The 25,933-nt window shown below is 37.7% G+C and overlaps 3 protein-coding genes and 2 long non-coding RNA genes across 14 annotated transcripts; 4 read left to right on the top strand and 1 right to left on the bottom strand.

Moving 5' to 3' along the window:
• The first annotated feature begins 1,601 nt into the window (after window positions 1-1,601).
• Window positions 1,602-6,356, top strand: LOC124194302 (chorion peroxidase-like). The gene is made up of 13 exons (XM_046588431.1): window positions 1,602-2,414; window positions 2,479-2,597; window positions 2,664-2,815; window positions 2,874-3,082; window positions 3,169-3,342; window positions 3,416-3,802; window positions 3,865-4,210; window positions 4,282-4,458; window positions 4,542-4,891; window positions 4,972-5,077; window positions 5,172-5,699; window positions 5,770-5,947; window positions 6,016-6,356. Exons 1-11 carry the CDS (start codon window positions 2,189-2,191, stop codon window positions 5,236-5,238), a joined length of 2,313 nt encoding a protein of 770 aa, XP_046444387.1. The 5' UTR covers window positions 1,602-2,188; the 3' UTR covers window positions 5,239-5,699; window positions 5,770-5,947; window positions 6,016-6,356.
• A 3,195-nt stretch (window positions 6,357-9,551) lies between these two features.
• LOC124194300 (chorion peroxidase-like) lies at window positions 9,552-13,055 on the top strand. The gene is made up of 11 exons (XM_046588423.1): window positions 9,552-10,086; window positions 10,163-10,287; window positions 10,353-10,504; window positions 10,569-10,777; window positions 10,845-11,018; window positions 11,092-11,478; window positions 11,547-11,892; window positions 11,961-12,137; window positions 12,221-12,570; window positions 12,642-12,747; window positions 12,814-13,055. Exons 1-11 carry the CDS (start codon window positions 9,861-9,863, stop codon window positions 12,878-12,880), a joined length of 2,319 nt encoding a protein of 772 aa, XP_046444379.1. The 5' UTR covers window positions 9,552-9,860; the 3' UTR covers window positions 12,881-13,055.
• Window positions 13,056-13,507: 452 nt separating this feature from the next.
• Window positions 13,508-22,985, top strand: LOC124194301 (chorion peroxidase-like). Of its 6 annotated transcripts, none has more exons than XM_046588427.1 (14): window positions 13,508-13,775; window positions 18,887-18,984; window positions 19,053-19,175; window positions 19,262-20,003; window positions 20,097-20,215; window positions 20,281-20,432; window positions 20,497-20,705; window positions 20,773-20,946; window positions 21,019-21,405; window positions 21,468-21,813; window positions 21,885-22,061; window positions 22,148-22,497; window positions 22,577-22,682; window positions 22,749-22,985. In XM_046588427.1, the coding sequence occupies exons 4-14, from the start codon at window positions 19,778-19,780 to the stop codon at window positions 22,813-22,815; spliced, it is 2,313 nt and encodes a 770-aa protein (XP_046444383.1). In that variant the 5' UTR covers window positions 13,508-13,775; window positions 18,887-18,984; window positions 19,053-19,175; window positions 19,262-19,777; the 3' UTR covers window positions 22,816-22,985. The 6 variants fall into 6 exon arrangements, with proteins under 6 accessions (XP_046444383.1, XP_046444384.1, XP_046444381.1 ...); XM_046588428.1 differs by having other exon boundaries at window positions 18,887-19,175; window positions 19,262-19,566; window positions 19,663-20,003; XM_046588429.1 differs by having other exon boundaries at window positions 13,509-13,635; window positions 13,689-13,775; window positions 18,887-19,175.
• LOC124194303 lies at window positions 16,877-17,973 on the bottom strand. 2 transcript variants are annotated; one of them, XR_006874720.1, is made up of 5 exons: window positions 17,662-17,973; window positions 17,490-17,606; window positions 17,269-17,433; window positions 17,106-17,185; window positions 16,877-17,020 (listed from the first exon to the last, which is right to left on the bottom strand). It is a non-coding gene; the product is annotated as an uncharacterized LOC124194303 (long non-coding RNA). The 2 variants fall into 2 exon arrangements; XR_006874719.1 differs by having other exon boundaries at window positions 17,490-17,781.
• Window positions 22,986-23,302: 317 nt separating the features above from the next.
• On the top strand, window positions 23,303-24,950 carry LOC124194304. Of its 4 annotated transcripts, none has more exons than XR_006874724.1 (5): window positions 23,303-23,397; window positions 23,821-23,995; window positions 24,046-24,163; window positions 24,223-24,537; window positions 24,696-24,950. It is a non-coding gene; the product is annotated as an uncharacterized LOC124194304 (long non-coding RNA). The 4 variants fall into 4 exon arrangements; XR_006874723.1 differs by having other exon boundaries at window positions 23,760-23,995; XR_006874722.1 differs by having other exon boundaries at window positions 23,303-23,411; window positions 23,760-23,988.
• The last annotated feature ends 983 nt before the right edge of the window (window positions 24,951-25,933 follow it).

Here is a 25,933-nt window from a genome sequence, read left to right as displayed (position 1 = left end):
TGGCAATCTTTTCTTACTTTATTTGTAATAAAACAGCCTGAAAACAGCATGGCAACGCTACGTCAAAGTGCGGTAGAGAAATATAGACGTTTTTATTTTCGATTCCATGTTGCTGTCATCTCTGGTGTTATATAATTTCACCTTTCGTGATCTTGCATCCAACTCCAGTCATTGCCATCCGCTACAAGTTTATAGACGACTGTTTTGATAAATAGAACGCGACAATAAGTAAAGGCGATCAAGTTGCCGTTCCTCAATAAACCATTATTTGATCTCATAATAAGTTATGCATTTATAATATTAATAATTTAAATAACAAAAAACGTGCGTAAAGCGTAATATTCGTATTCGTGCGAAAGACACTCCGAAAAATTCGTGGCAACGCTGTCGAGTGATTCTCATTTCATATTTACATATTTAAAAAAGTCCTTCCAGGGGCTTTTAATCGCTTAAGTCTTCTGCTCTGAAAGCTTATATTTTTTCATTCTTCTTTCTTCAGTGAGTAAGTTAAGTAATTTCATAATACATGCATAATACTCTATCTTAACTGCTTAACACACATTGTCATCAAATCCACAAGGCAAAAAGTTGTGTTTTCAATTGTTACTTTTTTATTCTGGATAGATCTACTTTGTGAGATAAATTGGCAGAATTGTGTGTGCAGTTATTGATGCATTTGTGTTCTGTATTGACAAAGCAATGTGCATTGATTATTCTTTTTTTTTTTAGAATGTTGTTGCATTTCATCATCAGCTGTTTTGAAAACTGCGTGGATTCTTTTCACCAGACTTATTTTTTTGCTTTCCATCGGAGGGAACAGCTGCTAGCTGGTTCCAACAGTTTTTCATCAGGTAAATATCCACTTTCCAATTAAAGCTACTGTTCTCTGGAAAGTTTCCTTATTACTGTTGTGTTAAACAAAGAACTGTTTGTGATAACACAAACAGTTTATAGAATATCATCTCTTGCTTTAATATTAATTACTGCAAGAAAAGCACAAAAATAAAATTTAAGATCATTCATCCTACCTGGCTATTTGATACCTCTGTTTCAAAGTCTGTGAATGCAGGGAATGGAAATATGATCAAGGGAGTAAGATCACTTCAGATACTAATCATTAAAAATGTAACTATGCTGGTGGTGTACAACTCAAATTACATATCTCTTGTTGTTTGATGTTACCCTTCCATTTACTCCCTTCCATCCAAGTGGGGCATACAAGATAACTAATCTTTCGCTACAAATACGCTACAAATAACAGGACGGAAGCCTCCACAATCTATTTTCTCAAAATCATATACTAGCATAGATCAATTTTTTTATGATCAAAGCTGAATCATAATATAATCCCTGTAGCAAAATAAATAATATTTCTTACGTCCGATTTCCGGGATTTCCGTAAGTTAAATTAACTAAGAATTTTTTTTCCCTCTTTATTCTCGCAGATGAAAGAGAAACTAACCTCCAGATAACGTACATGAGAGATTCCACCCTGCTCTACCGCACTTCTACGATTGATTTATGGCGAATTGTTGAACAACTTGTTAATCTATACTGGATACCGAGATATACTTCACCGCCTTAGGTGAGATCTTTAATTTATTTTTGTGCCAATCGAGCCATAGCAAATTGAATGTGAATGTGTTTTCCTTGCCACAATAAGTGAATTCGGTCATCGAACCCGACTATAAAAATCGATGTTAACACTTTTTTATGGAATGCGATCCGCATCATTATAGTTAAGAAAAAGGTAGCCAAATTTTTTTTTTCCGGCGGGCGTGTTCAATCTGTCCTGGTTGGAAATATTACTTTCGCAAGTTGAGACACACCCCACATGAAAACAATATGGCTCGTATTTCAGATTGGCATTTTCTCTTCTTACGGTAGGATTGAATAGGCGGCGTGGAACCGCAAACAATGCAGATTCAGTTTTCAATATGCTATCAAATGCACATAGCAAAAATAAGTTTCTGGTTGTGAACATTCTGTACGACTTCGGGTTTACCACATATCTATAGATTTTATTCGGATTTTTATTATTTATTGTCGCTTTCTTTTCGTTGATTATGCCGTATTATACAGATTCTTTTTGTATAAATAGATGTGTAGCCAGCAGCACTATGTAGTTTTTTCAGATCTTTCAGATAGTATACATTGTTTTACTGCGTTGTAGTCATAGAGATTTAAAATGTGGTGGATTTTACTTTTTCTACCCACTGTCATTTTGGCTTACCATCCCAGTCCGAATTCTACCGTTTTTATCGCAAATGGTAGATGTGGACACCAGTATGCCTGTAAGCCAGCTACCCAGTGTTCCGTTTGGTATGACGAACTTCATTTGTATTCATCGAAACCCTGCACCGACACACGGGGTTACGTCGGCCTTTGCTGTCCTGATGTTGCTCATGTGAAATGTACGTAAGCGGTTACTTTTATTTTAATATTTTAACTATAAACATTACTACTATTCTTTAATAGCTGTGTTGAACACGAAAATCGATACGAACTTGCCGATCTCATCTACTCAATCGATCCCTTTAAAACTGCTGGAGCAGACTTCCCGTGCAGCTCGAATCGATTTGATTGACATGAACGTAGTACGTATAATAACATTTATTTAGTTTCATGGGAGTTTAAGATGTTTTTCTCGTCCTGACAAAAAGGTTGAAGAAAATCTCAATTACAACCAAATAAAAATGACTGAAAATTCAATGGCCTGGACGCACGCAACTGGCATGGCTCCAATGGAAATGACACATAATGAAGGAGTCAAAGCTCTCCTGATAGTCAACGCTGCCCGACATTTGCAGGACAAGTAGTTTTTAGTTGAATTTCAGGTGAATTCACTTTCTTATCTTGAATTTTTGTATCAGTTTATCACTTTCATCGCAACAAGCTGCACTCGGATTACAGGGGATTGACACTAGATTGAGTTTCCTAGGAGACACGTGTCCTCGACTTCCTGTATGTTTACTGAATAAATATCGGACTTTCGATGGAACTTGCAACAACCTGCGACAACCTTCCTGGGGTAGCGCACGGTCACCTTTGGAAAGACTGGCTCCACCTGAATACGATGACGGTAGATGAGAAAATAATTTAAAAAAAAAACAACAATTAAAGTAACTTACTTTTCTTTGAAAACGTTAAATCGATTTCGCTTTGTAGGTATATGGGATCCGAAAATCCGCAAAGCAGGCAAACAGCTTCCCAATGTTCGTCTAATCAGAAATGTTATAGTTACTGACGGAAACTATCCAGCTGTAGATATGACGCACATGTTTATGCAATGGGGGCAATTTGTGGATCATGATATGGTTCAAGTGCCACAATTCCGAACGGGTAAACACCAAATTAAAGTTCAATTTTATGACACTGCCAGTAAATATTTCGATCGTCAATTTATTTCATTTAGCCAATCAATCAAACATTGAATGCTGCACTGCAGAAGGTGGGATCATCTCACCTGAAATGCGCCATCCTCACTGCTTCCCAATTGATATTCAAGCCAACGATCCTTTCTATGGACCCAGAGGTGTACGATGCTTGAACTTTGTTCGATCGATGATTGCCCCTCGGATAGAATGTCGAATGGGTTATGCAGATCAAATGAATCAACTTACCCACTTTATCGATGCCTCGCATGTATACGGACCATCACCCGTTATTGCTGCCAGTTTGCGTCAGTTTGTAGGAGGTCGTCTGAAAATCTCCAAAATTGAAGGTCGTATTTACCCATCGCAAAATTTCGAAGACTCAAGTTGCGTCGGTCGAACTGGTGGCTTTGGTTGTTTTGTTTCAGGTACTTAAAATAATATATTTCTTCAAATTGCTGTTAAAATTTCTGAAAAATCATTGTTCTAGGCGATTTGCGTACCAATCAAATTATGACACTTACATCGTTGCACATCATTTTCCTGCGTCAGCATAATTTACTTGCGAACAAATTGGCTGCTATCAACCCTCATTGGAATGATGAAGTTCTGTATCAAGAAACTCGACGCATTGTTGGTGCCTTGATGCAGCACATCACCTACAACGAATTCCTTCCGTCTTTACTCGGTCGAACAACGATGGACGCTTACGGCCTCACACCGCAAACCCATGGATACTCTTCAAGTTACGACGAGAATGCCAACCCATCAATTACGAACGAATTTGCCACGGCTGCCTTCCGTATGGGACACTCTCTCATCCAGGGTGCAATGAAGTATGTGGTTAAATATACCGCGAATAAGGTCGTCGCAATTGTAAGTTAAAATAAAATGTTTCTCAATGCAGTTTAGTGGAGGAAGACGGTAAAGTCCGAGTGGAACTGATGCGAAACTGGTTCAACAATCCTTCTTTACTTCGCCAAGCTGGCATATTGGACGCTGTATTGCGAGGAATGATCGACCAGTGGCCCCAAAAGGTAGACGAATGGGTCTCTGAGGACGTAACGAATCATCTCTTTCAAAGGTATCTAATCGTTTTTACATTTGTCTTCATGTAATTTGACTAAATAGGACTAAATAAATTGTTATGCATTGTTCTTTTTTTAGACCAAAGAAAGATTTTGGATTGGATCTTGTAGCTATCAATATATGGCGTGGACGTGATCACGGCCTGCCTGGTTACAATACCTATCGTCAAGTGTGCGGATTGCCTCCCTTGACGAACTTTACGGATCTCTTGGATGTTATGGATCGTTCGGTGGTGGATCGTTTGGCTTCAGTTTATGGCTCCGTCAACGACATTGACCTATATATTGGTGGCCTAGTTGAGCACCATTTGCCTGGGTCGATGCTCGGTCCAGTTTTCTCGTGTATAATTGCTGATCAATTTGCACGTTCGAAAGAGGGCGACCGTTTTTTTTACGAACACGGCGGATATCCGAATTCGTTTTCACCAGGTACTTGACAAATTGTTTGAAAACCTCTGGGTTTGTATTAGAATTTGTTTTTTATTTCATCTTCCTCCGCGTATTTGTAGCTCAGTTGCAAGAAATCCGTAAAATGAGTTTAGCAGCGATCATCTGTGACAACGCCGACCGTATATTCAAGGTTCAGCTGCTGGTTTTCCGCCATCCTTCAACTACGTATGTCAATCTTTATTTTGCACTTGATATTATCTAACGTCAGCTTCGTAATTGTTGACTGGTGATTAATCATACCCCTTTTTTCATTTTCTAGGAATCTTCGCGTCAATTGTCAATCGTCAATGATTACTCGTATGAATCTTGCCGCATGGATACAATAATTGCGTTTCTTAAGTTACCAACTTTGTTTTATGTGAACGCCTAACACAACTCAATTCATAGGCATTTTAGGCATTCAACATTTTAGCTCTAAATTTTCCCATAAATTTGAAAAGTATAAATCCGTTGGCTAGGTCTGTTATCCTTCAGCACTTTCCCTAGAGATAGAAGATTAGTGACAAAGATAATAATTCTATGTGTTGTGATATCGTTAAAACTATAATAGACAGTGTACATATACCATCCTTAAAAGGACCTTAAACTGGACTCCACCCCATTGACCTTTAAAACATTAATCCGACATATAAATGATTGATTAAGACTGGCAAAAATTTGGGTTTTTCATGTTTTTTTCCACGTATATAAATGCCTAAGTTCATCACCTTCGTCAGTCACTCTTGTGCTTTGCATCGAGTCAGTTAGAAACTTTTAGTTGTCTTGCTGTAAAATGAAAAAAAATCAGGTTAGTTTTTAACATAAAAATATTAAGTGTTACTTGAAGTAAAATGGCGAATGTTTTCTTTTCCCAATAGATCTTCACCGCTTTGTTGTTTTGTTCCGTCCTGCACAGCTCCTACCTTTTCCCACTCCCTGGACCTAGTCCTCAAGGAATGTGGAGCGATGTTAATTCACAGGGTCACACAGAAGAAGATGCCTTTATGATCGCTAAAGATGTCACTCAGGAAGAAATTGAAGAATTTCATCGTTCAAGTAATAATTATAATTACCATTTTTTAAAAGAAATCTTTATACTGATTTTATTTTGCTATTTGTCACAGATGGTTTCGTTCCGGCCGATTTGACTGAGAATCTAGATACAGATGGCCAGGACCGTAGTTTTGGAAAAAATGGTGAATCGCTGAAATTTTGGAATTGGCCCGCTTTCCACAGTTTCCGACATTGGATCGAAGAACGACGTACCACCACTATCAAACCAATTCCTGTCTATATCGTTAATAACCCTGATGATTCCTATTCTTTCAATTAAAGCTACGTAACGTCCTGTCTACCTTATTTTATGTAAACAGAGTAGGACTGACTATTTCATTGGCATGAAACATGTTGACCTGTATGTGCCCCTTGACGGTTGTAAAAATGTAAATAGATTTTTTGAAACATTCACTAAAAATTTTTTTCGTGTGCAAGCAAGGTGTTAAAACCTTGGATTCTTATAATCAGTCTTCTCTGCTGGTTTTCGGTTTTGTCGTTACGCAAGCTTACTCTGTTTTTCCTAATAATGAAAACATACGAATTATTAGAATTTAAGCAGGGTTTGGCAGATTCATAATATAAAAGAGAAAAGAAATTTCAAATTCAAAAGGCAAGAAAATTTTAAAAGTGCAACTGCAACCATGGGTTCGGGCTTCGACGAAATAGAATTGATAAGTTAGACAATGATGCAGTTTACTAATGAAATTGACATGTAGGACTGTGGCCCGGAGCTTATTGGGCGGGTTTTTTTTTAATGGGTTGCCTAGATGGGTTTTTCTTCAAACAAGGGTTGGAGCGGGTTGGGCCAACAGAGTAAATGGGTTCGGCCCGGGCCAACCCATGGGTCAAAAAATATTAACAGGATGGGTCACGGCCCGGGTTTTTAACGGGTCAATCATACTTTTTCATCATCTTTTCAGTCTGTTTATCAATAAAATGGCAAAATTTCCTAACGTATAAAAATTGAATTTTTATTCTGTTTTAAATGAACCAAAAAAAAATTAATACATGAGAATTGATGTAAACAAACATACATCAATGAAACGAAAAGAAACTTGGAAGTAAGTGTTGGAAGTAAAAATCCGAATTAACTGTAGTTATCGAACAAATACAAAAAATTGTTTTTAAAAATCTTCTTCTTCTTCGTTTTCCAAAAGTTGAAAAGTAAGGTATCAAAGTTTTCTTCCAAGAAATCGTAGACTTCTTTTACCCCCCCCCCCCCCCCCCTAATCCTGCTTTGTACCATGAACGTAGACAGATTAGGGCTTCAACGGTCTCAGGCTTCAAGCTCATTCTCGAAATGCCAAAAATATCCTTGCCAACAGTAAAGGCCCTCTCGCTAGCTGCGCTTGTCGCTGGAATGCTGAGGAGATCTCTAGCCATTAAACAGCAAATTAAAAGATAGACTAATTGATACCTTTCAATGGAGCTGAACTTGACTGATTGGTTAATTCTGTGCTTGTTGCAGGAAGTGCATCTGCATCATCCATCTCATTCTCATCATCACTTTCAATGCTAATGTTAATTGGTAAACTTCTCTTTTTCCCAGCAGAATTGCTCGATTTAGACAAACTTTGAGGTTTACGCGATAACTGCTCGCCATTATTAGAAGTAGATTTACGTTTAGACATACTGCCTTCACCACTTCATCTGTTCTGCCATTTGAAGCTCTAGCGCGTGTCAGCGTCTACTTAAAACGTGATGACTGAACATCGAATGTCTGCAACTCTGCATCTGCAATGCATGGATTTAAGCTATCCTATCCCTCCAGATCTTTCTGGCACTTTCTAGCTGTGAGATTCTTTATTTGACCAATAGATGGCGCCACATCTCGGGTTGACCCGCGGACCCGGCGGTTCGACCCATCACCCGCCCCGTTAAAAAAATGCCTTGATGGGTTGAGTCGGGTTGGGTTTTTTTTTCCTTTAGCCCGAACTTTGGCCCGGGCTTTCATGGCCCGGGCCACAGCCCTATTGACATGAAGGTTGAAGTTTAAGGATCGTGACGCGATTTGTTTTTTTCTGTATGGATCAAAAGAACATGTGCTCTGCATGTTTAATCTTTTTCTTTATTGTAGAGTATTCAGTGGTATAATTCTGATTGTACAGCATAACTTCATTGCTTTCCCATGTACCTTTGAGTGTCCTTGAGAAAGCTTCTTTATTTCCACTTTTACAGCAATAAGATGAGATTCAAGAAGATGTTTTGAATATCATCTGCAAAAATAGTATGTATTTTTTTATTCTTTATGGTGGATTCAATATTGTTAAAGTTTATAGGTTGAAAAATTACTGAATTTAGTGGACATCATAGTGTGTTTATCACTTTTATCTGTTTTTATCTAGCTTGTTGTGATTCCTATGCTACACTATCTCGAAAATATGTTGATTAACTGGTCCATGTCCACCTGCTCGTGGGGACAAGTGTAGAAAATGTCATGGTATCCTTACAGCCATAATGTAGATTCATGAGGCATGATCTCACAACAATAGCAGGCCTTTTAGGAATGAAATTAGAATTTGTTTTTTAAAGCTACTCATGTCATGTTTCATCATCTCACAAGGTTAGATGTTCTGCTGACATTTCTTGTAGCATAAGTGTGTGTAGAGAAAAAAAAATAAGATTATCACATTAATTGAGTTTTACAGAGTAGTAGCTTAATTTCTTTTCAGCACTGTAAACATAGGAACATGTGTATCCAATCATTTACATGGTTTAATTAGAAGAAAAAAAACGTTTGAAATTCTAGATTTATCTGCTATATGGATGCACTGGTTTACTAAGTCGACGGACACTCTCACAGGCGACAGATACACATGAGAACGGCCAATGCTGGGGTTCTTGTGGTTTTCGTGTGTGTGACGGATAGAACGACGTAACGATTGATATCCATCGAAGCTAAGCTAGTAACCTATATATTGGAGAGTGGTTGCTTATTGCACCTTCACGCAATAATTAACTACTTGGTCACATAATTTGTTTTATTTTTTTATCAGCTAAAATTGTAGTCGATCATTGTATTAATTAAAGGAACCTTTTTATGTTTGATATGTTGTCAATATTAATTCCAACTTCACTCTTACTGTCAAATCCAGTCGCGAATAGATTACTTGGATATTCACAGTCGAACGTGGTTTTTAACTAGCTTAAATTAATGGCGATAGAAAAAAAAGAACGCGAGGTTTTGTTCGACGTGCTCCTCTTTGATTTTCCCTAGATCGTTCTCAATCCAGGGATTGTTGATGTAGACGGTTAAAACGGTTTTCAAACTACTTTCAACAATGTGTCCTGGTTGACGAAATCACTTTCGCGTGTTGAAAGAAAACCAACGGAAAAAGGGCGTAAGCAAGAAGCTTGAATAGCGGTATCGACATGTTCTATTGTGTAATATTTTTTTTTCTTTTTTGTTGTGGCAGGAATGGTAAAGCCGCAGACGTTCTTTTCCAATAGCCTACCTGCCGATACCAACTGCATTGGATTTAAATGAAGATGTCTTTGTCGCTTTTTAAATGCAAAACTTTGTTAGATGAGCTGCAAAATTCCCCTTCGCTTGCAGAAAGTAAAGGTAATCGCTGAAGGGGCAACGTCTCTTATTCTACCCTATAAAATGGTGACTATCGAAAGCTTATTTAGATATCAATCAACTAAGAACACAATCATACTTTCAACTTACAACTCAATCACACTTTCTAATTCCTGCTACATACCGAAGCATAGGGAGGGTTTTCTTATTTAAGTAGACATGCTAACAGTGGAGTTGTTATTCGATACAGTACTCTGGCAAAGTACAGTAGTGCGCTGAGATTCCCCCTTTTTTAATGTTCTGAAACAACTTTTTTCTGTTTGATTCACGTTTTATTTATTTTTTCGAAGAAGTGTAGTAGCTCACTCGGTTAGAAAAACAGAATTTAAAATGTTGTGGATTTTATTTGTTTTACCTATTGCTATCTTGGCTCGTCATCCACGTCCGAATCCGATTGCCATTGTCGCAAATGGTGGTTGTGGACCTCAGTATGCCTGTAAGCCGGCTACCCAGTGTTCCGTTTGGTATGCCGAACTTCGAACGCATTCATCGAAACCTTGTTCGGATGCTCAAGGGTTCATTGGGCTCTGTTGCCCAGATGTTGTTCACGTGAAATGTAAGTGAAACTGTTTAGTTTATTAGTTCTTTACATGTTTGATTTTTAATTTAACGATTTGTTATTACCCAAATAGCTGTAGCAACCAAGCAACCAGCGATCCGTAAAAATCGCGTGCTCCCCCCTGTGCAATCTGTTCCAACGAAAATTTTAGAGAAATTGGCTCGGTCGGCTCGTGCTGATTTGCTTCAAATTAACACAGTATGAACAGTATTTTAAATTATTCGTTGGTTGGAAAGATTTAACTTTTTATACTTCTGTTGAAGATCGAAGAAAATCTAAGCAGTAGAAAAGTTATGATGAGTGAAACTTCAATGGCTTGGGGTCACTCAAATAATAATGGCCCTTTAGAAATGTCCCGCATTCAAAGCGACAAAGCCCTGTTGGTCGTTAACGCTGCTCGACGATTGCAGGACAAGTACTTGCGAGTAAATGATTTGAAGAACTTCTTTTTACTAATTGGATTAACTTGTTCCTTACAGGTTACTACTTTCACCAGAACAGGCTGGACTTGGATTACAAACGATCGACACAAGATTAAGTTTGTTAGAGGATACATGTCCTCGACTCCCGGTATGTATAATTACAAAATATCGGACTTTTGACGGCACTTGCAACAACTTGCAACAACCTTCTTGGGGTAGCGCATTAACGCCACTCGAACGCTTAGCTACACCGGAATATGGTGATGGTAAGTTTGACAAGCATTTATCAAGCGACTTTTTTAAACACATTATTTTGGGGTTTGGGTTTGGTAGGTATATGGGATCCAAAAATCGGTAATTCGGGAAAACAACTTCCCAATGTTCGTGTCGTCAGGACTACTATAGTTACCGACGAAAACTTCCCAGCTGTAGATATGACGCATATGCTTATGCAATGGGGGCAGTTTGTGAATCATGACATGATCCGTGTTCCATCGTTCCGAACTGGTAAACATAAAATCAAGTGAAAATATTCATGTGGCTTGAAACAATGGCTTAGTTTTAATTTTTAAAATTTTAGCCAATCAATCCAACATTGAATGCTGTACTGCAGAGGGTGGGATCATTCCACCTGAAATGCGCCATCCTCACTGTTTCCCAATTGACATTCCAGCCAACGATCCTTTCTATGGTCCCAGAGGTGTACGATGCTTGAACTTTGTTCGATCCATGATTGCTCCTCGGATAGAATGTCGAATGGGTTATGCGGAACAAATGGATGAGAATACTCACTTTCTCGATGCGTCACATGTATACGGATCATCACCCGTTATTGCTGCCAGTTTGCGTCAGTTTGTCGGAGGTCGTCTGAAAATCTCCAAAATTGAAGGTCGGCCTTACCCTCCCCAAAATCTTCTAGATGAAAGTTGTATTGGCAAGACTCCAGGATTTGGTTGTTTTGTATCAGGTACTTTTCAATCAGCACATGTTTATGAATATTTATAATTTAAAATTTCTAAAAATTCATTGTCCTAGGCGATGTGCGTACCAATCAAATTATGACACTTACATCGTTGCACATCATTTTCCTGCGTCAGCATAATTTACTTGCGAGCAAATTGGCTGCTATCAACCCTCATTGGAATGATGAAGTTCTGTATCAAGAAACTCGACGCATTGTTGGTGCCTTGATGCAGCACATCACCTACAACGAATTCCTTCCGTCTTTACTCGGTCGAACAACGATGGACGCTTATGGCCTCACGCCGCAAACCCATGGATACTCTTCAAGTTACGACGAGAAAGCCAACCCATCAGTTGCGAACGAATTTGCCTCGGCTGCCTTCCGTATGGGACACTCTCTCATCCAGGGTGCAATGAAGTACGTGGTTAAATATACTGGGAATAAGGTCGCAATTGTAAGTTAAAATAAAATGTTTCTTGATGCAGTTTAGTGGAGGAAAACGGTAAAGTCCGAGTGGAACTGATGCGAAACTGGTTCAACAATCCTTCTTTACTTCGCCAAGCTGGCATATTGGACGCTGTATTGCGAGGAATGATCGACCAGTGGCCCCAAAAGGTGGACGAATGGGTCTCTGAGGACGTAACGAATCATCTCTTTCAAAGGTATCTAATCGTTTTTACATTTGTCTTTATGTAATTTGACTAAATAGGACTAAATAAATTGTTATGCATTGTTCTTTTTTTAGACCAAAGAAAGATTTTGGATTGGATCTTGTAGCTATCAATATGTGGCGTGGACGTGATCACGGCCTTCCTGGTTACAATACCTATCGTCAAGTGTGCGGATTGTCACCCATGACCAACTTTCAGGATCTCTTGGAAGTCATGGATCGTTCAGTAGTGGATCGTTTGGCTTCAGTTTATCGCTCCGTCAACGACATTGACCTTTATATTGGTGGCCTAGTTGAGCGACATTTGCCTGGGTCAATGCTCGGTCCAGTTTTTTCGTGTATAATTTCCGATCAATTTGCACGTTCGAAGGAGGGAGACCGTTTTTTCTACGAACACGGGGGACATCAAAATTCATTTTCATCAGGTACTTGTTTGAAAACCTTTTTGTTTCCATTTGAATTTGTGTTTAATTTGTCATCCTCTTCGTGTTTGTAGCTCAGTTGCAAGAAATCCGTAAAATGAGTTTAGCAGCGATCATCTGTGACAACGGTGACCATATATTCAAGGTTCAGCCGTTAGTTTTCCGCCATCCTTCACCTACGTATGTCAATTTTCAATTAACTTTAAGCTACTTTTCAATATTACACGTTGTTTAATGTTTCTGCAGGAATCCTCGTGTCAACTGCAAATCGTCGACAATTTCGCGTATGAATCTTGCTGCCTGGAAAAACTAATAACTATTTAACTCCACAGTTACCCTGATAAATTTTTATAGAATAAGTCTATGTATAAGTAAACAAAAAGAGCGCACCTTTTCCACATAGTTTATTGAAATTTCTGTAGTTTTCAATGATAGTTTATAAATGCTTTAGTTTAAATACACACATTCATAAAGCAATTTCAATATTTTTACTCTTTCTGTGTTATTTGGTTTAAGTCATTACGTCAATTACACATGCATCATTTGGACACCGTCCTAGATTCCTACAGAAAATGAGTTTAGCAGTGATCATCTGTCACAACGCAGACCATTTAATCAAGGTTCGAAGGTTCAGTTTAGGCCTTCTTCAGTTGCTGGTTTTTTTTCTGAATGCCATCCATACTTCACAGGTTATGGCATGCGCCTGCTGGTTTTCGGTTTTGTCGTTACTTACAGTATTTCTTTGTTTTCCTTTGTTTTCTTAATAATGAAAACAGACAGAATAGAAACAGTATTAAAATTTAAGCAGAGTTTGGCAAATAGAGTAATTATAGTATTTTAAAAGAGAAAATAAATATTAACTTCAAAAGAAAGACAAATTTAATAAATGCAACCGTGTTTTCGGTGAAATTGATAGTTAGACAATGAAGAAAACATAAAGGTTGAGGTTGAAGAGTTGAAGGATCGTGAGTCGTGACGCCATGATTGCTTTGCAGTTGCTGTGTGATTTGTTTTGTTCTGTATAGAACAAATAAAGAACATGTGCTCTGCATATGTTTTTATTGAAGGGTATTCAGTGGTATTATTCTGGTTGTATAGCATAACTTCATGTTTTCCCATAGAGTGTCCTTGAGAAATAACTTGTGCATTTCCACTTTAACATCTAGATGAGATTCAAGAAGATGTTCTGAATATCATCTGCAAAAATGGTATGCATTACTGATTTTTTATTAATTATGGTGGGTTCCTTATCGTTTAAAGTTTAAAGGTTGAAAAACTACTGAATTTAGGGGACATCATAGTGTGTTTATCACTTTTATCTGCTTTTATCTAGCTTGTTGTAATTCCTATGCTACACTATCTAGAAGATATGTTGATTAACAAATCTTGTTGATTGTCACCTGCTCGTGGGGACAATGTGTAGACTATGTAAGTATGTATGTACTTAATTGTGAACTTTATCTTTTTAAAATTTTATGGTATCATTACAGCCAGACTGTAAAATCACTAGGCATGATCTCACAACAATAACAGGGGCATGCCTACTTTAGACCTAATAGACACTAGACCTTTTAACATTTAGACACTAGAACTTTACAATAGAACATAAACATAAGTCAGTTCTAGTGTCGTCAAAAATTTACATTTTAAAATTTAGCTAGGTCTAGTGTCTCTACTTCTAGTTCTAGCGTCTTCGAAGACATTTTAAATTTTAACGTTATAAAATTTACAAAATCCAAATTAAATTTTTTAATTCCAAATTGTCAAAGTTTTAACATAGTTTTAAATACTGTTTAGTTCTAGTGTCCTATAAGCTATTTCTAGTGTCTCCTTAATTTAAAAGTTAAAAAAGAAATGTTTGTTCTATTGTCTTCGATAACACTATGAGTGTTAAATGTTAAATTTATTTTTTAAATTTCGATTCGAGATTTTCGATTTTCAAAAATATCCTCTTAGAGCCTGGTGTACTTAATGCTGCCATCTAGCGATAGGTTGGCCAACCCATGTCTGAGTGCACAAGTGCAATATATCGCACAGGTCTGGCGCCACTTTTCCTCTCGCGCTTCCCTATTACGCTAGTGTCGTCTGGTGGGGAACGGCGACAACTCTATTTCTGTCAACACCATTCTGCATGCAAAAGGACTTATGTAGTGCTCATGTAATCTCAATTGTTATTTTATTATTAATCTATGCATTTTAAAGGTACTACATCTTCTAAATCCCTAAAAACTCAGTGAAGATGAGACTAAGGTTACAAGAATTACACCATTCCCCCCTAAGTCTCAGGAATACATAGACATTTGCAGCAGTGTGTACGTGGTAAGCAAAAAGAATTGTTGGTGTACAGCATTAATACATTTTCCCTTTATAACCAGGAAAGATTATTATACCCCATGCTTCAATTGAATGGATTACCAGCATATTTTCTGAATATATGGAGTGGTAGCATAGCATATACTAAATTCGAAGATGCAACACGAAGAAGAAGCTGTGCATTTGTGGAATTTTGTGATTCCGAGTCAGCTGCCAAAGCTGTCACAGTAAGTGTTCTTTACATATTTAGGCAGTAACAATTAATACCTAAATGGAGACAATGCTGAGAGCTCATTCAAAAATTTTATAGGAATATGCAGCCTCCAGCGAGTATCATGTATTGACTGAAGATCCAGGGCAGTCATGTAGTATTCAGGTGTTTGATGCAGAGTGCGTAAACTACTTTCTAATTGAACAATTGAAAGTTGTTCACTTTACCTTTTTTATTTATTTTAATTTGATTTTGTTCTTACAGGAGCCAAGACGAAAAGGGGGACAAGAAGAAAACGAGCACAAAACTAGACACGGAAGAACCCTGGAAGAACCTCTAGACACTGTAGTTCCATGGTGCGGCATGCTCAAGAAAATGCTAAATGCTACAATGAGAAATACAAATTCGTTAAGACACTTAACATGCCTGTAGTGTATCCATGTAATACATAATAAAAGACAACAATAAAAGATATAAATTTTAAATAATGAGAATTCACTTGTTAGTTAGACTGTTTTTTATTTCAAATTTTGATTCCGCGTGAAAAATTGAGTGTAGTGTAATTTTTTCCATTATTTTAAGAAGTCTGCATAGATCGAGCGTCGGCGTGAAAAACCGTCCGGCGTGAATTACGGGGGTTAATGCATATAAGATATAGTTTTTAACTCATATTCGGATTCCGCGTCAAAAGTTGAGCATAATTCATATCTTTCGTTATTTTTGCGTTATCCTGCATAGCATGATGAGCGTCGGCGTGAAAAACCATCCGGCGTGAATTACGGGTAGATGCATATAATATAGAGTTTTTTTGAACTCATATTCGCATTCCGCGTTAAAACTTGCGTAAAAACTATCACTTTATTATTATTGGCGGAAGCCTGTAGTGTATAGCGTGCTTTACGTGAGCGTGAGAAACCGTTCGGCGTGAAATAACGGTAGATGCATAAAAAAAAGTCGGTATTTGACTTCATTTATGGATTCAGCGTTTAAATTTGAGTATCAGGTGTTAATTTCATTATTTTAGGGGGGAATTTGTCGTTTGCGACAAAAAAAAATTTCGAAAAAAGGTCGCCTAGATAATAAAAGAGAACTGCGTCGTTTTGTTTCTATGAAAAAATTCGTCAAAAACGAATAACTCTTGCAGGCTGCCGCTAATATTGATGAAAATTATGAAGTAGACTCAACTTTTTACGCTGAATTCAAAAATGATTTGAAAAACTGGCTATTTTATATGCGTGTACCTGTAATTCACGCCGAACGATTTTTCACGCTGACGCACATCGTGCTGCACAGGATAACGCAAAAATAACTAAAACAATAATTTATGCTAAACTTTTTACGCGGAATCCGAATATGAGTTCAAAAAAACTCTTTCTTGTATGCGTGTGCCTGTAATTCACGTCGAACGATTTTTCACGTTGACGCAAATCATGCTAATGCAGCCGTCCGCCAATAGTAATCAGATGAATGTTCTTACTCAGATTTTCACGCGGAACCCGAATATGAGTTAAAAAACACTGCATTTTATATGCATCTACCTTTAATTCATGCCGGAAGATGTTTAAACTGACGCTAGCTATCATGCTCTAGCTCATGCTATTCAGACTTCCATCTATGAAATAGGGAAGATACTGCATTAATACACTACATTATCAACGCGGAATCCTAATTTGAAATACAAAGAGTCAACCTTTTGTTAATAGTGAACGAACTAATAAATTCTCATTTTTTGAACTATCATATCTTTTTTATTGAAGTTTAACACGGGTACACTACAAGCATTGGTGCGTGTTTAAAAATTTGTATTTCTCAAATAATATTTAAAATGTTTCTTGAGCATTCAACACACGGAACTTGGAAATGATCTGCTTCCTCCGCGTGTCTAGTTTTGTGCTCGTTTTCTTCTTGTCCCCCTTTTCGTCTTGGCTCCTGTAAGAACAAAATCAAATTAAAATAAATAAAAAAGGTAAAGTGAACAACTTTCAATTGTTCAATTAGAAAGTAGTTTACGCACTCTGCATCAAACACCTGAATACTACATGACTGCCCTGGATCTTCAGTCAATACATGATACTCGCTGGAGGCTGCATATTCCTATAAAATTTTTGAATGAGCTCTCAGCATTGTCTCCATTTAGGTATTAATTGTTACTGCCTAAATATGTAAAGAACACTTACTGTGACAGCTTTGGCAGCTGACTCGGAATCACAAAATTCCACAAATGCACAGCTTCTTCTTCGTGTTGCATCTTCGAATTTAGTATATGCTATGCTACCACTCCATATATTCAGAAAATATGCTGGTAATCCATTCAATTGAAGCATGGGGTATAATAATCTTTCCTGGTTATAAAGGGAAAATGTATTAATGCTGTACACCAACAATTCTTTTTGCTTACCACGTACACACTGCTGCAAATGTCTATGTATTCCTGAGACTTAGGGGGGAATGGTGTAATTCTTGTAACCTTAGTCTCATCTTCACTGAGTTTTTAGGGATTTAGAAGATGTAGTACCTTTAAAATGCATAGATTAATAATAAAATAACAATTGAGATTACATGAGCACTACATAAGTCCTTTTGCATGCAGAATGGTGTTGACAGAAATAGAGTTGTCGCCGTTCCCCACCAGACGACACTAGCGTAATAGGGAAGCGCGAGAGGAAAAGTGGCGCCAGACCTGTGCGATATATTGCACTTGTGCACTCAGACATGGGTTGGCCAACCTATCGCTAGATGGCAGCATTAAGTACACCAGGCTCTAAGAGGATATTTTTGAAAATCGAAAATCTCGAATCGAAATTTAAAAAATAAATTTAACATTTAACACTCATAGTGTTATCGAAGACAATAGAACAAACATTTCTTTTTTAACTTTTAAATTAAGGAGACACTAGAAATAGCTTATAGGACACTAGAACTAAACAGTATTTAAAACTATGTTAAAACTTTGACAATTTGGAATTAAAAAATTTAATTTGGATTTTGTAAATTTTATAACGTTAAAATTTAAAATGTCTTCGAAGACGCTAGAACTAGAAGTAGAGACACTAGACCTAGCTAAATTTTAAAATGTAAATTTTTGACGACACTATAACTGACTTATGTTTATGTTCTATTGTAAAGTTCTAGTGTCTACATGTTAAAAGGACTAGTGTCTATGTGGTCCATTGTCGCTTTCCCATAACAGGTTTTTTTGGAATTAAATTAGAATTAATTTTTTTACAGCTACTCATGCCATGTCACAGTCACAAGGTTACATATGTTTACTGCTGACGTTTCTTGTAGCTTAAGTGTGTGTAGAGAAAAAATAACATTGCCATATTAATTGAGTTTTACACAGTAGTAGCTTTCTTTTTTGCATTGTAAACATTACATGAACATGTGTATCAAATCATTTACATAGTTTAAATAGAAGCAAAAAACGTTTGAAATTCTAGATTTATCTTCTATGGATGCACTGGTTTTATGTTGACAGACACTCTCACAGGCGACAGATACACATGAGAACGGCTATTGCGGTTCTTGTGGTTTTCGTGTAGACTGGTGACGAGTGTGACGGTTACAATGATCTAACTCTCTATAACGATTGACATCCATCGAAGTAACCTATATATTGGAGAGTGGTTGCATATTGCACCTTCACGCGTGAATTAACTTCTAGGTCACAACATTTTTTTAAATTTTATTACAAGCTAAAATTGTAGTCATTGTATTGTATTAATTAAAGGAACATTTTTATGTTTAATACGTTGTCAATATTAATTCCAATTTTACTCTTACTTTCAAATCCAGGTCAACTCGTGGATAGATTACTTGGATATTCACAGTCGATCGCGGTTGTAACTTAAATGCATGGCGATAGAAAAAAAAGCGCCGGGGATAGTGTTTTTGTACGTGCTCCTCTCAAACTTAAACGGAATGTAATTATACACAATTTTAAATGCATTCTTTTAATCAGTTACATACAGGGACTGTTGAGGTAGTAGTCAAACCTAAAACAGTTTTCAAACTACCTTCAACAATGTGTCCTGGTTGACGAAATCACTTTCGCGTGTTGTAAGAACGACCAACAGAAAAGGGCGTAAGCAAGAACCTTGAATAGCGGTATCGACATGTTCTATTTGATGTCACCCATTTTTTTTATTTTTTGTTGTGTCAGGAATGAAGGAATAGTAAAGCCGCAGACGTTCTTTTCCAATAGCCTACCTGCCGATACCAACTGCATTGAATGCAAATGACGATGTCTTCGGTTTTTATATGCTAAACTGTGTTAGATCGGCTGCAAAATTCCCGCAAGCCACACCTTTACTTAAAGATAGTAATGGTATTCGCTGAAGGGGAAACTTTTCTTATCCTACCCTATAAAAGGATGACTATCGAAAGCTCATTTAGATATCAATCAACTTACAACTCAATCACACTTTCTAATTCCTGCTACATACCAGAAGCAACAGACGGGGTTTCTTATTTAAGTAGGCATGCTAACAGTGGAGTTGTTATTCGATACAGTACTCTCCGAACGTATAGTAGTGCGCTAATATTTCTCCTTTTTTTGTAATTTTTTAAAGGACTCTTTGCATTTTCGTACACGGCGAATCATTCTTGAAGCAATTTAATTCATGTTTTTATTTTATTTCTTAAAGAAGAGTAGTAGCTCACTCGGTTAGAAAAACAGAATTTAAAATGTTGTGGGTTTTATTTATTTTACCCATTGCTATTTTGGCCCGTCATCCAAGTCCAAATTCCATTGCCATTGTCGCTAATGGTGGATGTGGACCTCAGTATGCCTGTAAGCCGGCTACCCAGTGTTCCGTTTGGTATGACGAACTTCGTACGCATTCATCGAAACCTTGTTCGGATGCTCGAGGGTTCATTGGGCTCTGTTGTCCAGATGTTGTTCACGTGAAATGTAAGTGAAACTGTTTAGTCTTATTAGTTCTTTACACGTTTGATATTCAATCCCATTTTTTTTTTCGATTTGTTATTATCTAAATAACTGTAGCAACCAAGTATCCAACAATCCATAAAATTCGCCTGCTCCCTCCTGTGCAATCTGTTCCAACGAAAATTTTAGAGAAATCCGCCCGATCAGCTCGTGCTGATTTGCTTCAAATTAACGCTGTATGAACATCATTTTAAATTATTCGTTGGTTGGAAAGATTTAACTTTTTATACTTCTGTTGAAGATCGAAGAAAATCTAAGCAGTAGAAAAGTTATGATGAGTGAAACTTCAATGGCTTGGGGGCACTCAACTAATATGGCTCCTTTAGAAATGTCCCGCATTCAAAGCGACAAAGCCCTGTTGGTCGTTAACGCTGCTCGACGATTGCAGGACAAGTACTTGCGAGTTAATAATTTGAAGAACTTCTTTTTACTTATTGGATTAACTTGTTCCTTACAGGTTACTACTTTCACCAGAACAGGCTGGACTTGGATTACAAACGATCGACACAAGATTAAGTTTGTTAGAGGATACATGTCCTCGACTCCCGGTATGTGTAATTACAAAATATCGGACTTTTGACGGCACTTGCAACAACTTGCAACAACCTTCTTGGGGTAGCGCATTAACGCCACTCGAACGCTTAGCTACACCGGAATATGGTGATGGTAAGTTTGACAAGCATTTATCAAGCGACTTTTTTAAACACATTATTTTGGGGTTTGGGTTTGGTAGGTATATGGGATCCAAAAATCGGTAATTCGGGAAAACAACTTCCCAATGTTCGTGTCATCAGGAATATAATCGTTACAGATAAAAACTATCCAGCTGTAGATATGACGCATATGCTTATGCAATGGGGGCAGTTTGTGGATCATGATATGATCCATGTCCCATCGTTCCGAACTGGTAAACATAAAATCAAGTGAAAATATTCATGTGGCTTGAAACAATGGCTTATTTTTATTTTTAAAATTTTAGCCAATCAATCCAACATTGAATGCTGCACTGCAGAGGGTGGGATCATTCCACCTGAAATGCGCCATCCTCACTGCTTCCCAATTGACATTCCAGCCAACGATCCTTTCTATGGTCCCAGAGGTGTACGATGCTTGAACTTCGTTCGATCCATGATTGCTCCTCGGATAGAATGTCGAATGGGTTATGCGGAACAAATGAATGAAATTACTCATTTTATCGATGCTTCACATATATACGGACCATCACCCGTTATTGCTGCCAGTTTGCGTCAGTTTGTAGGAGGTCGTCTGAAAATCTCCAAAATTGAAGGTCGGCCTCTCCTTCCCCAAAATCCTCAAGATAAAAGTTGTATTGGCAAGGCTCCTGGATTTGGTTGTTTTGTATCAGGTACTCTAAATAATATGTTTATAAATATTGCTATTTAAGTATCTATAAATTCATTGTCCTAGGCGATGTGCGTACCAATCAAATTATGACACTTACATCGTTGCACATCATTTTCCTGCGTCAGCATAATTTACTTGCGAACAAATTGGCTGCTATCAACCCTCATTGGAATGATGAAGTTCTTTATCAGGAAACTCGACGCATTGTTGGTGCCTTGATGCAGCACATCACCTACAACGAATTCCTTCCGTCTTTACTCGGTCGAACAACGATGGACGCTTATGGCCTCACGCCGCAAACCACTGGATACTCTTCAAGTTACGACGAGAATGCCAACCCATCAATTACGAACGAATTTGCCACGGCTGCCTTCCGTATGGGACACTCTCTCATCCAGGGTGCAATGAAGTACGTGGTTAAATATACTGGGAATAAGGTCGTCGCAATTGTATGTTAAAATAAAATGTTTCTTGATGCAGTTTAGTGGAGGAAGACGGTAAAGTCCGAGTGGAACTGATGCGAAACTGGTTCAACAATCCTTCTTTACTTCGCCAAGCTGGCATATTGGACGCTGTATTGCGAGGAATGATCGACCAGTGGCCCCAAAAGGTAGACGAATGGGTCTCTGAGGACGTAACGAATCATCTTTTTCAAAGGTATCTAATCTTTTTCACATTTAAATTCATGTAATTTGACATAGAAATTTTGCACAGATTGTTTTATCTTTTTTGTTTTTTAAAAGACCAAAAACAGATTTTGGATTGGATCTTGTAGCTCTCAATATATGGCGCGGACGTGAACACGGCCTTCCTGGTTACAACAAGTACCGTCAAGTTTGCGGATTGTCGCCTATGACCAATTTTCAGGATCTCTTGAAAGTCATGGATCGTTCAGTAGTGGATCGTTTGGCTTCGGTTTATCGCTCTGTCAACGACATTGACCTTTTTATTGGTGGCCTAGTTGAGCGCCATTTACCTGGGTCAATGCTCGGTCCTGTTTTCTCGTGTATAATTGCTGATCAATTTGCACGTTTGAAGGATGGAGACCGTTTCTTCTACGAACACGGTGGACATCCGAATTCATTTTCATCAGGTACTTGACACGTTGTTTAAAAACCTTCGGGTTTGCATTAGAACTTGTGTTTTATTAATCTTCATCTGCGTATTTGTAGCTCAGTTGCAAGAAATCCGTAAAATGAGTTTAGCAGCGATCATCTGTGACAACGCTGACCATTTATTCAAGGTTCAGCCGTTAGTTTTCCGCCATCCTTCACCTACGTATGTCAATTTTCAATTAACTTTAAGCTACTTTTCAATATTACACGTTGTTTAACGTTTCTGCAGGAATCCTCGTGTTAACTGCAAATCGTCAACAATTTCACGAATGAATCTTGCTGCCTGGAAAAAGTAATCTACTATTTAAGATTTTACTCCACAATTACCCTATAACAGATTTTGATCGAAGTTTATTTATATGAAACTAAAAAAACAAACCTTTTCCACACAGTTTATTGAAATTTTTCTAGTTTTGAAGTATAGTTTATATATTCTGTAATTTAAATACAAACATCTCTAAAGCAATTTAAATTTTTAAAATACTGCGTTATTTTGTTCAAGTCATCTGTTTTGGGCAGCACCTCCATTAATAGCTTGAACATCAAATGGCCATCGAAACCTACAGGGAAACAGACAGATTTAGCTTCAGACAGGAATAGATAAAATCACATGCAAGGCACATTGAAGAATAGGAAAACATTTTTAAAATAAAGTTAACATATTGTCGCGTTCTGTCTGTTTCACTAATGCTATTGTTTGTAGGGCGAGCGCTAGATGGACTCGCGTCGACCTCAGTTCCCTGTTTACCCCTTTAGCCTTTTTCCCTTTTCAGAGTGTGGCTGGCTCATGGCCTGGTTATGTGTTTTCGAGACGCTGAGTAAAAGTGGTTCTCTACTCATTACCATGGGTATAGAAAGAGGCATGAACACTTGAACAGGTACTATTAGTTAGGTAAGAATGGTGGAATGGTAGGAATGGATAGGTAGAATGGTATAGACTCTCATTACGGTGTCATTTTTGACACCGTCATAAAAATGGTAATTTCTGCTTGGATTAATCAAGTTTTAAATTGTAATGCTAAAGATTTAGTTGATGACTAGAGAGAGAGTAGATTATCTCTGTTGTAGAATTTTTAGTTAAGTCTGCTATGGAAATGTGGTTTACATGATTACCATCTAATTTCCATCGGAGTGAAGTAAATTTTTAAAAGGTGGAAAAGCTTATACTACTAACCATAGATTCCTTTAAGGGATTGTATAGTGTAACTTAACTTTGCTTGTTATATCACATTTACTCAAGATTCCAATCAGACTGGACAACATGGGGATGCTGCCTTAATCTCTTTAACCATGATTTACAGGTGATCGCCAAGAAAAAATTTGAAATATGGATTATAATCGATGGAACATGTGTTTGAAACTTAAGTTGCAGAGGAATATTTTTAAAAAAGCTGACTTTCCTTCAAACGGTTCGAAATGGAAGATTTCTTTCACCGAAGAAACAAGTCAAATGACTCAAATGTCAATTGGTATAAAGTGAGTTTTAAGCCATAACCATTTGGTATTTATTGTGACATTTTTTGTAGTAGGACCATCCCCAGCAGCGTCAACCTGTAGAAGGAAAGGCCAGTTTGCATGTCCTTCACACTCGAAGGTCAAGGAGATCATTACGTAAAACGTGTTATGCAGTGATGTAGAGGCTGGGTGAGAACGGGACGTGTTACATAACCATTTGGTATTCATTTTGATTTTGGTTGTTCTAGACCCATCCCCAGCAACGTCAACCTGCAGAAGGAAATGCCAGTTTGCATGTCCTTCCCGCTTGAAGGTCACGGAGATCATTACGGAAAACGTGTCATGCAGTCGTGTAGAGGATGGGTGTTAAAGGAACATGTTTCATCACTATCAAGTAGGTACAATAGCCGCAAGGCTGAAGAGGTTAGGATGAGAAAAAAATCGTTAGGATAGAGAAAAGGTTATATAAAACAGTCGAGCGAGCATCTCCCACACGGCAACAACAGCAGTGCCCATTTGTCACCAACTGCATTCCTCATCGTGGAACCAATACGCAATCATCGGTAAATCTTCTGTTTTTACATGGAATATCGGATCAATTCCACATTTTTTTTTTTCGTAAATATTCTGTGTTTTACAAAGTTTTGTATCAATCCTACGTTTTTCTATTTGTTATTATGCCAGTTATACTCGAATATTAATGTTTAAACTAATTGTTTAGTTAACTATAGCGGTGTGCTGCTGTCGGGTGTTGTATCGTTGATGGCTGGGTCGACCATTGGTGTCCCGATGTATCCGTGAATACCAAACCACAACGCCGCTGCCTTTCTACACGACATCAACTTACGTAACGACCAGTTACTACACCACTAAAGCAATGGAGTATTACCACAATTTACGCTGCCCCGAGCTACACCACCAAGGCACCGGAGTACTACACGACTACTTATGCTGCTCCATCCTACTACACCGAGGCTCCCAAGTAATACTCTGTCCTCAGGTACTTACTACACCGATGCTCCTAAATACTACTCTGTTCCCAGCTACTACAGCGATGCTTTAGCTCATTACTCCACCAAAACGGTTGAATACTACACCGAAGCGCCCAAGAACTACTCTTTCCCGATCTACACAACCACAACTGAGGCTGCCAAGTATTACGCAGTCCCGAGTTGCTACCCAAAAGCTGCCCTTTCGTGCTACGCTGAACAGAAATACTTCACGGATGCTCCAGTTTACTACACCACAACCTACACTACACCTAGCTACAACACCGAAGCGCTCCAAGCTACTACCAAACTAAGGCTCATAAGTACTACACCAGCAGCGCTCCCGATTATTACACCACTGCTTACGCTGCTCCGACCTATACACCGAAGTTCCAAAGTATTCCTCTGCCCCGAGTTACTACATTACTTAGTCACCATAGCACCAGTAATTTTTTTTTCATCCGTTATTCCCATTGATGCTGAAGATTACTTACTTAATTATTTCACTTAATTTTGGTTATAGGTTTATGTTTCCATAGTTCCAGTCCAATGTGGTTTGTTATTGCAGTCTATGCTGGTGAAAGACTTTTGTGCATCAAGTTAAACTCTGGGGATGTTCCTTGGAGCTGGTGTCGTGTTACAGAAGTTACATTACATCCTGTATTTTGTTTAATTGAAATTTTGTCTATATCGTTTGTATGATGAGAAGAAACAAAAACAGAAATATGGGTAAATTTTATGCCAAGCAAATAATAAACAAACTTCGCGATTGGGAAAGGAAGGAGGAGGAAGTTGGGGAGGGGAAGAAAAATTAATTCTCATATCTCAAAAAGTGAGGTTAATTATTATTGAAATTCACTAATTAGGTATGGATAAAAGAAATTTTAACACATGACATAACTAATAAATTATGTATATGTTTAATTAACCGTTGAAATTGTAAATATGTAATGTTATAAATAAACAAGTA

The sequence above is a fragment of the Daphnia pulex genome, chromosome 5, assembly GCF_021134715.1.
Source record: "Daphnia pulex isolate KAP4 chromosome 5, ASM2113471v1".
NCBI lineage: Eukaryota > Metazoa > Arthropoda > Branchiopoda > Diplostraca > Daphniidae > Daphnia > Daphnia pulex.
The sequence above is the reverse complement of the archived record's forward strand: the minus strand, read 5'-3'. Positions and strand labels throughout refer to the sequence as shown.

Coding starts and splice junctions, on each gene's coding strand:
- LOC124194300 (XM_046588423.1), top strand. CDS start 9,861: ATGTTGTGGATTTTATTTGTTTTACCTATTGCTATCTTGGCTCGTCAT. Junction 10,087..10,162: donor AGATGTTGTTCACGTGAAAT/GTAAGTGAAACT, acceptor TTACCCAAATAG/CTGTAGCAACCAAGCAACCA. Junction 10,778..10,844: donor TACACCGGAATATGGTGATG/GTAAGTTTGACA, acceptor TGGGTTTGGTAG/GTATATGGGATCCAAAAATC.
- LOC124194301 (XM_046588427.1), top strand. CDS start 19,778: ATGTTGTGGGTTTTATTTATTTTACCCATTGCTATTTTGGCCCGTCAT. Junction 20,216..20,280: donor ATTTGCTTCAAATTAACGCT/GTATGAACATCA, acceptor CTTCTGTTGAAG/ATCGAAGAAAATCTAAGCAG. Junction 22,062..22,147: donor ACGAATCATCTTTTTCAAAG/GTATCTAATCTT, acceptor GTTTTTTAAAAG/ACCAAAAACAGATTTTGGAT.
- LOC124194302 (XM_046588431.1), top strand. CDS start 2,189: ATGTGGTGGATTTTACTTTTTCTACCCACTGTCATTTTGGCTTACCAT. Junction 4,211..4,281: donor CTCATCCAGGGTGCAATGAA/GTATGTGGTTAA, acceptor TTCTCAATGCAG/TTTAGTGGAGGAAGACGGTA. Junction 5,078..5,171: donor TTCCGCCATCCTTCAACTAC/GTATGTCAATCT, acceptor TTCATTTTCTAG/GAATCTTCGCGTCAATTGTC.